At 45.4% G+C, this 13,259-nt stretch overlaps 1 protein-coding gene across 8 annotated transcripts in view; it reads left to right on the forward strand.

Annotated features, from left to right (window-relative positions):
• The first annotated feature begins 2,937 nt into the window (after positions 1–2,937).
• Positions 2,938–13,259, forward strand: part of TLK2 (tousled like kinase 2) — a 40,157-nt gene continuing 29,835 nt past the window's right edge. For 5 of the 8 annotated variants that reach the window (XM_074163004.1, XM_074163005.1, XM_074163008.1 and 2 more), the window contains exons 1-2: positions 2,949–3,029; positions 11,699–11,770. In XM_074163004.1, the coding sequence (XP_074019105.1) occupies positions 2,949–3,029; positions 11,699–11,770 (153 nt within the window). Of the gene's footprint in view, positions 3,030–4,847; positions 4,914–11,698; positions 11,771–13,259 lie in introns of all 8 variants that reach the window. The other 3 variants (XM_074163003.1, XM_074163007.1, XM_074163009.1) reach the window with 3 other exon arrangements.

Raw genomic sequence — 13,259 nt, forward strand, 5'->3', positions numbered from 1 at the left:
AGGCTCCGCCCCTCCCTAGGCCCCGCCCCCCCCGCGCTGACCTGCCCCCCCTCCCCCCCCCCCGCGCTGACCTGCCCTCCCCGCCCCTCCCCCGCCCTCGCGCCGCCGTGCAAATCTCGCGAGACGCCGCGCGCTTTCACCAGAGTGTGTGTGTGCACCAATCGATCCGGGCCGGGCCGGGCCCAGCGCCGCGGGGAGGGGGCGAGCACCGGCCCCGCCACCTGCCCGCGCCCCGCCGCCCCCCCGGGCTGCCCCGCCGCCCCCTGGCCCGAGCCCTCCCCACCTGCCCGGCCGCCGCCGCCCGCCGAGCCCTCCCTCGGGCCTTTGTCCCTGCCCGCCAGGCCTTGGGCCTCGCCGCCGGCCTACGCGCAGCCCGGCCCGGCGAGGTTTCTTACGCGAGGCCGGGGATCCGCGGCCTAGCCATCCCTTCGCGCTCGCCTCGTCTCCTTCCCCGCCCCAGAGCCGGCGAGGGGCGAGCCCCCACCTTCCCCCCCTCCTTCCCCGCCACCGCTGCCGCCACCCCCCTCCCCTCCGCCCTTCTCCCCCGCGTGGAGCCCGGGTGCCCGCAGCGGCGGCGGCGGCGCCTAGCTCACGAGAGGCCGCGGAGCCGCCCCTGGCCTCCCCCTCCCGCCCGTGCCGCCGCTGCCGCCGCAGCAGCAGGTTCCCTCCCTCCCTCCTCCTCCTCCTCCTCCTCCTGCTCCTGCCCCCGGCGGCGGCGGGATCCGAGCGGTGCCCGGGGAGCGCTCGGCCCGGGCAGGAGGGGAGAGGAGCGGCGGGGCGGCGGCAGGAGCAGCAGCGGCGGCAGCGCCAGGTGAGAGAGCCCGGGGGCGGCGGGGGGAAGCGCGGGGACCCCCCTCGCCTCCCTCCCCGGCGCCGGGCCCGAGGCCGCCCCGGGGGCGGCGGGGCCGGGGGTGGTGGTGTGGTGTGGTGTGGTGGGGCGGGGGGGAGGAGAGCCGAGCAGCGACCCCGGGCCGCGGCGGAGGCGAGGGGCGGAGGCTGTTAACCGCTCGGCGGGGCCGGGCCGGGGTCACGGCGGAAGGGCCCGAGGCCTGTGCCCCGAGGCGGCGGGAGCGAGGCCTGGGCCTCGGGTGCCCGCCTCGCCGGGGCACGGCGCGGCGCAGGCCCCGCGGGCTCGCAGCGAGGCCCGGCCCGGCGGGCGGGGGGTAAGAGCGGGGCGGGGGGGGTCAGCCAGGCCCGGCCCGGGGGGAGCGTGGAGGCCCCGAGCCGGCGGGGGAGGTGAAGGGGTGGGCACGGCCTGTGAATCCCCGGCCTGGGAGTTAAGGCGGTGCTGCCTGGGGTGCCGGGGAGGAGGAGGAGGAGGAGGAGGAGGCAGGCCGAGGCGGTGCAGCAGCTGGCAGCGGGGCAAGGCTGCTCACTCACCGGCTTATTTTGAAACGCCTGCCTCCGTTTCCCGAGTGGGGTGGGAGGGTGGGATGCGAGAGGTGCTGAAAATCACCCCGCAAAGGAGTGGAGGAGGGAATGCCATCCCCTGCTGGGAGGGATGGAGGGGGGTCCCGGGCAGGCCCCGGGAGGGAGCTGGGCCCTGCGGTGGGGTGCGGGGAGGGGGAAAGGCTCGGGAACTTGTGGCAGTCCCTTCCCCAGGCCAGCATTCCGGCGTGGGGATGCGATTCCCTCCCGGATGGTTGCCTTGTGCCCCGTAATGGGGGAGAGAGCTGGGAGTACTTTAACATCTTTGCGTTCATGGCTTGCCTGTCATTTTCCTCGGTGCACGGATTTCCTGTTTTGAAAACTGGGCTTGTAGCTTTGTTGGGGCTTTAAAGCCAATAGTAGAAATAGGGTTGTCTAATAACCGCGTTTAGTATCCCATTAGTTTTTGAGGCTTGTTACTGGCTTGGGAGAGCAGTTGTAAATGCCCCTGGATGGATTCGCTTTGCCCCCTGTAACTTAGATCTGCAGCGTTTGGAGGAAACGGCAGGGACAAAATGGACAGTTAATAAAAGGAACAATTGTATACTGCCTATTCTAGAGGGCACTTGCTGCCCTTCAAGAACTTTCCTCATCACATATGCTCTTTATACAGCAAATCTTTATCTTCTATCTCTTTCCTTTTTTTTTTTTTTTTTTTCTACCTTAGTCCAGAAAATGAAACTGGAACAGACATTTCTGGAAATGAACTTGATTGGTGCGGTTGGGAAGATGTGATTCACAGTTATAATGAACGTTGAAATTTGTCCCATTTTTTCCGCAGTTCAGTATTGGAATTGTATATTTCCCGATTTTTAACCTCTTTACACAACTATGCTGATTTGTTGTTTTTTTTTTTTTTTATCAAATAATGGCATCCATTGTGTTGGATTGCCAAGATGTACCCCAGGTACATCCGCTATATAGAGGCAGCTGGTACGCTAGAGGTGCCTGATGCTTTATAAAGTAAAAGGTTTAAACAAGCATTATTTTCTTCTTATAATCCCTTTTTGTGCTTGGAAGAACCAAAGCTGTTGTCAGTGAAATTTGGAGTTTGGGGAGATCTAGTATTTCTAGGATTGGCCAAAAATAAATTATGGGGTAGAGAATGCTGCTTGCTTTTTTTTTTTTTCCTTTTTTTTTTCTGCTAGTCATGCAGCACGGATGAAAAGCTCTGAAGCTTTTAGTCATAACACTCTGGTCCCATGTTTTCCTTCTAATAAAGCATCCAGTGGGAGAATGTGACATAATTGGTTTCTTGGATTTAGAGATCTTGAAATGGCTGGTACAAGGGATAGAAGAGGAAACTCTCCAGCAGGGTTATGGTTTAAATACAGTAATGTGGTGGCAAAGTCGTGTTATTATTGCATGGTAATCTTGCATTTCGCTTGCAAGAAAATGCTTTCTACATGGTTGTGCTGCAGAACAGGCACTTTTGAGTCTCGTCAGTGGCACAGAATATTAAATCTCTCTCCTTTCCTTGCATTGCATAATCTGAGTGTTGTTCTCCCGTAGCAGCAGAAATGATGGAAGAATTGCATAGCCTGGACCCACGACGGCAGGAACTACTGGAGGCCAGGTTCACGGGAGTCGGGGTTGCTAAGGTGAGGATGAGTACTGTTGGTAACAGGCATGGCTGCTTATCCATCCTGCACTGCACTTTGTTGTTGTTGTTTTTAATTTCTACATTGATAATTTTGCTTTGCTAGCAGAATGTTTTGTGTCAATAGTTGTTTTGAACGCTAATTTGCTTGAAGTATGTTTAAGAGGAATGAAAATGGGATCTCTATGAGCAGATGTTTTGCTATACAGAAGATTTTGGGTTCTAATTAAGTTCTTAGGAGTTGCTCCATCTTAAGGCAGCTTGTACACCCCCCAAAAAACCCATGACAACTTTCTTGGGAAGTGGGAATCTCACCTGTCTCTTCCTTTCTCCAAGAATGCATTGGAGAATTGAATTTGGCCACTGATTAGATACAGTTTCAAGTTTACTGTGTTTGATACAACATGTAACCAGACTTAATATACTGAAGAATTTATTCCGTTCTCTGGGAGTGCAGCGTGCTAAAATTGTGTACTCGGTCACATAGAACACACACACACACAAAAGTATTTGAAGGTAAGCTCTCCCTGATCCACAACCTGCTAGTAAAATCCCATCTTTGTCCTCACGTACAACTGCATAACTGTTCAGTAGCTGCCTTTTTTTGAGTAAGGCACTTAAATAACAACGTTGTGTGGTTGCTTTATGTACTAGCATTAAGCTGTTAGTTCTCCAGATGTTGGTAGTGTTAATTGATAGTCTCTGTCTGAGCAATGAAATGGTGGCAGAACTCCTCTTAAACTAGGTCAGTGATAAGGAGTTTACTTTTGAGGAACATCCTGAGTTTTGGACAACATGAAGGTAGATGGTAAAACAACATATCATTGCTAGAGAATTTTCAGAAACCTCTTAGAATTATTTTGAGGAGAATCTGTAGATGCTGTATTTAGAAAAATTCAAAGCAAATCAGAACTTGAAAACCGGTTTAGTTTGAGTTCGTACTTTTCTTTCTGATCTGTACTTCAGTCAAGACCCAAACAGGGTTAAGTCTTGGAAGGGAGCAGGAGAAAGTAACATGTTCAGCTGCAAGGTGGGGTAGTAAGGAAGATTAACGCTACAAGTTGTTAAGGGACAACAGTTTTGGTTACTGAAGTAAGTGTGGGGGGTATTTTTGATCTTTTTCCCCTACTCTTAAGACTTTTAATCTTAAGGCTTTTACTAGCATAAAAGTTTATGCTACATAAAGTATTTACGATCTTGAAAGAACTTGTTTTATACAACATTACAACTTTTTATGTACTTTTTCATCTGTTTCTTGTCTCTTCCCCCCATATATGTCACTTTAACATCTTTAGCTGTACCAGTGTAGATAAAGCCAAACAATTTTCTAGACTAGCGAAGACTTAGAAGCATAGACGCTGTTGTTGCTTTAAAACAGTGCCAACATACTCAGTGCTCACAAAGAATGTTAGGAACTATTCCTTTTAAAGGAATAACCTTTAAAAGATACAGGAAAGCAAGTCTTAATTATGTTTTCAATATGTTTGGAGCAGAAAGTACATGCCCTTTCTCTGTAGGGTGAATATTGAAAGCTCATTTTTGTTTCTAAAGCATATCCAAGTAAAAAAGCCTCATTTCTTGGAGGCTTTGCTTTGAGCAAAGCTGTTCTGTTACTGAGTTTTATTTTTACCTGTTGTTATGTAGTATAGAGTTTTACTTTGTACTGGTCAGTAAACTGTTAAAGTGCAAACAATATATATTTATTTACTTGCTAATTTGCAATAGAACAGCCAACCGTTGATATGAATTAGCATGACTCTACTATGTTGCAGCAGATCTTGGTTGCAATATTAATCTCAGATACTACATTCCCTCCCAGGTTGGTGCTTCAAATTCCCTCCCTACCCCCCCAAGCCTCCGTCCGTCATGCTCCGCACTGGCATTGGTAGGTCACTGTCTTAAAGGGAATATATTGGGAAAGCTGTGATACAATTTGTATGATTCAACTAAGATTTTTAGCTCTCTCCAATTAAATGTTTAAGGAAAGCTACGTAGAGTAAGTTAGTGCCATCTAGTGGGACCGGGCCTGGCACATCCTCCTGGGATAGAAGGTATTCTGTTGCTGTTTATTGCATAAAAGGAAGAAATGTCATCTTAGATGCTCTCCTATTGGGTGAAGGCAGCAGGCAGTTGTAACTGAGCTTCCTGCCTTCCACCGACTGGGTGTATCGCTTCGTGGGTTTGGTTAGGATTCTTTAATGTTTAAAAATACAGGCTGCATTTTGGACCTGCGTAAAACTAATGCGCTAGTTTACATCCTTAATACATCTGCAGCATTAAAGCCTGCTTTCCCTCCGTGCTTGCAAGTAAAGAGTGACCGTACGTGTTTCTGAGAACTGAATGAGACTAAGCTGATCTAGAATAAATTTTTAGGCTGCAAAGTAGAAAAAAGCTTCTGGCCATCAGAGTCATGGGATTCTGGAAGAGCTTTCCAGTAACAGTAGTAGAGGACAGAAATCCTAAACTGTTTTGGAAACAGCTGTGTGCTGTCACCTCCTGTGGTAGCTGAAGGCACAACCCAATGACTGAGGTCATTTGCAGTCCCAAATGCTTCAAAATTCTGTTGCAAGTCTGTGATGAATTATCTTTCTTAGTAGCTGGAGAATGTATTTCTCTAGAAGCTTGGAGTTAATACGTGGAAACAAATTTATGAGCAAGGGATGTTTCTAGGCAACTGTTATACTCCTGTGGTTCATCCAGGTCACTAGATAGCTTCAAAAAGCCAGTGATGCTTTAGATGTCTATTCTTGCCATATGGTAAAGTGCCATTATTCCCCAAATTCGCAAAGCCAGTCCTTGAATTAACACATGACTATCTGACACCTACCACGATTCCTGCTTATTTAGCTCCTGTTTATGTTTACTTACGAGGGAAAATCTAAGCACATTCACTTGAGGCGTTATTCTGACTAGTCATCTCAGACATCTTCCTTGGGTCAGCAGGTACAGAAGACAAAACGTAGTTTGTTTCTCTAGATAACATTGTTTAATTCTGTCTGTTCTCATCTTCTGCCTCCCTTCCCCCTGTTTGGGTGCTGCCTTTAAGATATCAGGTGGGTTAATTCCAAAGGATTTGTGTCATTTCCACAGGCTTCTCCTGGATAAGAATTGGGATGGGTAATTGTGATGGGTGACTGTATTTGCACACGGCTTGTCTCAGGCTCGGCCAGGGTGGATCCTCACAGCAACACGCATATCTTCTACAAGTTTGGTCTTTAAAAGATCTTCAAATGAAGTTGTGTGCACTGCTTTATTAGTTTTTTAAACTAAAAAGCATGAAGTATTTCTAGAGAGAGTAACCTTCTCTGTCATGCCGCAGGAGTCTTGTAGATGCAGATGACTGTGCTAGAATTGAAGAAGTATTGGTCGTGATGGTAGTTAGTGCTCCCTTTCCTCCCTCTTTGAGGTATCGTAAAGAGGGAAATGAAAATAACCTGAAGAGTGTCACTTATGCTGCAGAACACCTGCCTCCAAAAAGAGAATTGCTCTTAAAAAGGAACAGAATTTACTTGTGTTATTTTGGTTTTTACTCTTCCTCTGTCACTCTAGCAGTCTTGATCAGTTAAGTAAGTACCAGTTGTGTGGTAGCAACATTCTTAGCAGCAGAGTTACCAAGTTGAGGATTCGTGTTTGAGAATAATCATGTCTTTCTTGGAGAAAGTGGTGCTGGATAGTGATGGTCCTTAACACATGTCACATGCCACCAGACGAAAAAAAGAGTTTTGAAACTTAGAAATGAATTTATCAGATACCACAGAGTGTGCCAGGACTTTATGCCGGACACTTGAAAATTGTTTGGATGCTTCCATGTGCAGCTTTAGTTATTTCAAATGTATTGTCTGGCTATTAGAGCCCAGAGATAGTTGTCAGGCCTCAGTTCTCTTTCTGCCCCCGAACAGAAGGTTAGGGGGAATTGCATGACCCTTCTGTCTAGTTTGCCATCAGTAAAATAAAAAGACAATTTTTTCAACGTGTGAGAACTCTTGAGGCATAATGGAAGCCGAGCAAATCCTGTTACAAATCTGCTTACCCATCTGATATAGTGGAGGTTACCTGTGAGTGTCTGATAGTAAATTAACTTCTCATGGCAAAAAGACCTGGGTGATTTGGGGATTTCATTATTGGCTAGAATACCGAGCTTTTCTAAAAGCCCAATTAAGAAGCAGGCTGTAATTCTCGTACTTATGTGATGCTTGAAATAAAATAAGAATATGTTAATTAAACCTGATTTATACTGTAGCACTGGACCAGAGTAACTGGAAAACCATTCAGCCATTTCACTTTGGTGTAAGCCTGCGTGGAGTCAGCACTAACTTCTAGTGGAAGTAAGGATTGACCTTTCCCTTTTGAAATCTCTTGATTTGCTATGGAATTCAGAAGAATGTGGGCTACCTTGGCTTGAGGTAATGAAGCGTGTCTCTGCCATTGAGTTAGCAAGAGAATTTTGCAACATGTGTTGCTGTAAGTCCGTGTTGGAGGCTCTGGCTTGGCAGCTTGGGTTCCTAGAGCTCTTTCAATACGAGGAGTTGAAGAGCACAAAATGGAGACGGCCCAACGTAAGAGTTGCAGACAGGCCTGAGGGATCGTTTTGGGGAGCCTGGAGAGGCTGAGGAAATGCACAAGTCGTGCAAGGCGGTAGATAGGCTTGAGGAGGAGATAGCAAAGCCAGCCTGACTCAGCCTGCCCTCACCTACGGAAGATCCGATGGGAACTATTATCAGGCTAAGTCATTTCTATTGAAACTTCAGCCATTGTGCCTCATGTGGCCTTTCCAGGGCTCTTGCAAAGGCAGAAATGAGTAACCAACTCGCGTGAGTGGACAGATTTTTAAATTCTTGCCTTTGAGCAGGAGTCTTGAAAGTGCCTGCTCCTGCTGCATCCACTTCTCAACATGGAGGTTCTGTTGTGCATAGGTAGGTCACGGACTTCAAAGCAGCAGTTGATAGGTGAATCACAAGGGAAAAGAGCACGCCAGCTTATCTCAGAAAGAAATTCCTTGTGGAGGAGGAAGTGTGTGCTGTTCTTGTGCTTGTCATTTGGGTAAACACTATAGAAACTATTAGCTTATTTCAGATGACCCACGTATTTTGAATTTTTGCTGAGCCCCATCACCGGTTCTCTTGACAGGGTACAGTGGCTGAGTGGGCTGGAAGTGAGACCAAAGAAGTGCAGTATTATCCCAAAGTAGCCTATGCTAGAAAAGCAAGATGCCAGCGCAGATGACTTCTTCAGGAATAAAATGTATAAGCCCTTCCTGTGTAAACTATTACATGTTTATTATTCCCTACTGCTACTTCCCCAGCAATATTGTGATGTTAATATTCTTTGCCATTGCTTAATTGTTTTCTTGCAAAATTCAGGTTTGTTCCTTTAATTCCTTTTATGTCATGACCACTTACAATGGTATGCTAAATTAAGTACTGATCATTTATCCAATGTCAGTTGCTGAGCTAAATATAAACAGTTAGGAATGATAAAACGTAAATTTGAAGGGATTTTTATACACACACTCACTGCCTGTTAGTTGAGGGGGAGATGCTCAGATGTATGGTTTCTCATAGCCGTTGTCTAAACCTGTTGGTATAAGCAGTTGATAACAGGAGGTTATGTGTGAAACTAGTTAATCTAATGGGATGATCAGGAAAACTTGCTTTTCCTTTCTCTTGCACGTGAAAGAGGTGCAGCTGAGGACTAGGCCACGTTCCTTAAACATCCTAGGTATTGCGTCTTTATTGCTTCGAGTACAGCACGTTCTAATGAACAACTTGTGTTTCCATAGCCAGAATTCCTCAAAACAAGACTTTTTTTGCCAACTTTGACATGAACAAGATGCTTCAGCTGCTTGTCTGTAAGATAGGCCTAATCCTTTACTCTAAGAGAAGTGTCAGTGGAAGGTCCTCTAGAAGATCATCAAGGGAGAGGAAAGCTCATGCAGTGGAAATGGGTCAGAATTTGCCTACGAAGAATTAATTCTGCATTTATTCCCAATACCAATACACACGACAGTGAACTGGCTGGACCTGGACATCTGACAAGGTGTTCTTCTCTGGTTCCATAACTACATAGTTAGTTCCTTTTCACCATTTCTACTACTGCATTGAGTTCAATGTTACGATTTTATCAGTGTATTTTCTAGAGGATCTTTTAAAGTAAAGGGAAAACATGTTGTTTGCTCGTCAAGAACCTGTGATCAGAACTGAACTGCTCTTTTGTTGATGCAAAAATTGGGTTTGATTCCAACTGCTAGAGCTGTAAATTTCCCATGCGGAATAGTCCGTACAGGTAGTTGTGGTACTAAAAGTAAGAATAACATTGTGGATTTTGTTTTGGGCGTTTTTCCAGCTGCTTGCATTCCAGAACTTTACATTTGGATGCATCTGAGTGGATTATTTTTTACTGGAGAGGATAAACTTTTATTTCTGAAAAAATCTTAGGATCGTTTCTAACTGTAGGCGGCCTCATCCGTCTATGTCTCCAGGTTACCCTGGAATACAGGTCCGTTGCTGAAATGTTGGCCCTTCATGAGCTGCTGATGCGCCCTTTCAACCACAGTGTTCCTGAAAAGCTCAAATGTGGCATTTGGGGAGCAGCTGTTCCTGTCACTTGCTCTCCATGTGCAAAATGGAGGCAGCGAGATTTTAGCAAATGTGGAAACAACTTTCGCTTTCGTCTTCATCGTGTCAGACCCCGAGTCTGTCCCATCTGAGACCCACAAATGCTCATTCCTTGAGATGCTCCTGCACCTAATGAAGCTTTTCACGCTTGCACAGAAGGTTGATGCCTTGGATGTGCTGCTGGGGTTTGAGCTCATGAGAGGAAGTGGAGGGTTTTAGAGGACAGCATTTGTGTAGTTTATAAACAAACTTCTTACCTGGGTGAAAAGATTAACTTTCTGTTGCCACTTGCCATAAGATATTATATTTTTTTAATCAATGAGGCCTTCATGTGGGTGTAGCCCAGGGTAGTGTGGGCACTTCTGTTAAGTCCTGTTGGCCAAGGAATAAATCCCTCACATAACCAAGAGTTGTACCTATACAACTTGTGGTGGTGGGGAACTTGCTTCTTTGTTTAAAAAAGCAACTAAATTTTAAGTTTCTGTATTGCTGAAGAGATGAGTTAAAATTTCTTTCTGGTCTTGAGCTATTTGTGTGATGAGTTGAAGGGGCAACTGTATGACTTAAGCAATATCATCTGCAATTTTTCTTAAAAGTAATTTTCTTTTAAAAGAGAATCCTAAATGTGTAGCTTCTTGAGCTGGTCAAGTGGGTTTTTTTGTAGTTGTTGAAGCAACTAAGCATGTCCTTTTAGGAGAAACAAATTTGGTAGTTAACATTCCCAGTGTAATACAAAAGTTAAACAGAACTTCCGCTTTCTGTGGATGCCTGCTTGGAACTTGGTGTTAGTAACAGCTAGGTTTGTGTCACAGGTGGTGATTGTCTTATAAATGGGGAAGGGAGTGCTCCTACCCTCAAAAATAATCTACTGTGGGATTTCTTTGTGGTGTTAAGGCTTCTCCCCTGCCCCTCCCGTAAGTCTTCTGCTCAAGTATATAATGAGAAGTGGCTTTGCCTTGAGGAAAGACTGATTGGTGGGAAGTGGTTACTGCAAAAATAAGACTGCTAAAATAGAATGAATCTTAGGGAAAATATGCTCACAAGTTATTAATGGAGAGGTGGCTTTATCATGTCATTCTTCCTGTTAATACATTCCATCAGTAAATGTGAATCTTGTTTTTATATCTTTGTCAAATTCGTCTAGATTTCTTAAGTTAGATCTGTAGGAGGATACTTTTGTGTCAGAGCACTAGGATAAAACACAGTGACTTTGCATGATTCACTTTTCTTTCCTTTTAAAACCAGTTCTGATATAGATTTTTAAAAAAATATTTCTCAAAACTGCTTGGATACGTAAAAATGCAGATGTGTATCCAGTAGAGATGCTTGCAAAGATGCAAGCAGATGCTTGTAGGTATCTGGATACTATTTCAGTAAAACTGTTCCAGCCTCTTGAATTTGTGCTTTAGCCTGGTAGGAACGACCACTCTGTTGGCGGGTCAGCCACGGGTCCATAAAATAGCCTAATGGGAAAGATCGCCTTAAGGGTGCCAGTTGTACTGCTGTTAACACAACTCTCACTTGTTCATTATCTTAGTGTTAAAAAAAGCATAAAAATTACGCGTTTAAAGAAAAATCAGTGGTACTGCCAGCATCTGATAACAGTAATAGCTGCCTTCCCAGATGGAAGATGCCTCTGAATTCGTAGCCCAGGGTCAAGCAGATGCTTGCCTGAAGAGCCGAGCTTGGAACTACTGCTACTCAACAAATCACAAGTTTTGTTTCTCAAGCCAGTTGTCTTAGACTTTTTATGAATACTGCCTTGGCCGTTCTATGGATGTGGTTAAATAGAGCAGTTAGGACATAAATTGAGAGAGAAATGCCGTTGCAGAGGCTGGACCAGTATATTGAGACAAGACCATCCAACTTCCATCTTGCTCCAAGCCACTTCTGAAGTTTTTTAGTGCCCCATCATGTGCCTGGGTGTTTGACCCGTGTTGCTGCTGTATCCATGTGACATAGAGCAGCGTAGTTAGCCCAGAGATGCAGTGTTTGATAGGACGTATCCGCCTTGTATGGAAGTTGTTTCTAACAGTCTTTGCTTGTTTTTCACTAGGGTCCATTAAATAGTGAGTCTTCCAACCAGAGCTTGTGCAGCGTGGGTTCTCTGAGTGATAAAGAATTGGAGGTAAGCAGCCACAAATCCTTGGGGTAATCGGGTTTGAGGTGGAACATGACTGAAATCAAAACATAGAAGGAATTGTGTGAGTGACAGTGTTCTTTGTTTGGGGTGTGAAAGGGACTAGTGGAAGTATTTCGTCTGGATCTTAACCCCACAGTCTTTGGACCATGGTGTGAAACAGTCCTCCTTGAAGCTTCCCAACGTAGAAGGCAGATTTTGCCCAACCCCAAAAGCACAGCATTCATGAAGCTCATCATAGGAAATTGTTTTCAGCTGCATTGTGATTTGTTTCCTGGGTTTGGATACAGTTCGGGCCAAATAAAAAGCCAGAGAGCATTAATGGAAAAGTTTGCCTTGCCTATCAAATATGTGAATTTGCAGAAGCCTGTACAAAGCAGAGCATTTTTATGAATCGCTCTGTGGAAGTGTCGGGGGGTGAAAATTGATGCTTTGTCCTTGTTTAATCTCACTGCTTTAGGATTAACTATTTCAAAACACTTGCTAAAGCAGCAAAATGAATTGCAGAGTTACATTTTTACTTCAAAATTCCATGTTGGTAAAGCAAAAGCTCAAGTTTAAATGCATTTTCTTATACATTTAAAGAACTTTCCACACAGTTATCAGGTAAGTTTTGGATCGTATTTCCCTCCATTATATGGCAGAACTGATATGAGGTGTCTGGTGAAGCTAAGTTTTTTGAGAATGCAGTATCTTAAACTCCATACAAGTAAGTATAGTTAATAGTGGAAAACTGAGTATTCGTTCTTATTTTACTTGTTTTTTCATTGGACTTTTGTGGAGTGATTTAAATTGACCAAGCTGACATAATCAAATCTACCATTCCTTGCTTTTTCAGTTTGTAACAGAGAATGTGTGTAATTTTTGTTATGTAAGTACTTGAATGGAAAAACAACTTAAACTGAATCTCATTAATATGCTTACAGTTCCATGGAGGCTGTAATGGAGCCTGTGGTGTTACAGTCACGCCAACGCTGTGCGTGAGTTGCTCTTCACTACGCAGTTAGGAGGCTCTGTCACTGACTTTTACATGTACAGGAGCTATCTCTAGATAGTTACGGAGTTGTCAGTCCCCCGTTCTCAAAAGTACTTTGCAGACACAGCAGCCACCTTTGTCTCAACATCCCCTCCATCCTCTTAACAGAACAATAACGTGTCGGTGGATTCCCAGCTGGTAACATGGGACTGTAGATGTCCAGCATCCCCTGGGGACACAGCCAGGTTTAGATTCTGGCTGTGTCAGCTTTATCCTTGTTATCCTATTAAAGGAGGTAGATTGATTTCTGTGCTTATTGTGTCCAAGTCTTTTGGCAGAGATCTTTCAACAGGGTACTTTGGACTTTGGTTTCCAAAGAGCATGAAACTTAGGTTTACCACAAACGTTCTGGCCATGGCTTTCCCTCCGCTAGAGCTGTGTTTTGCACACTGTGGTTTTCTTCCTGCCCCCAGCCTATAGTTTAGTGGTGGCAGCAGTGAT

Source organism: Numenius arquata, chromosome 23 (genome assembly GCF_964106895.1).
Source record: "Numenius arquata chromosome 23, bNumArq3.hap1.1, whole genome shotgun sequence".
Taxonomy (NCBI): domain Eukaryota; kingdom Metazoa; phylum Chordata; class Aves; order Charadriiformes; family Scolopacidae; genus Numenius; species Numenius arquata.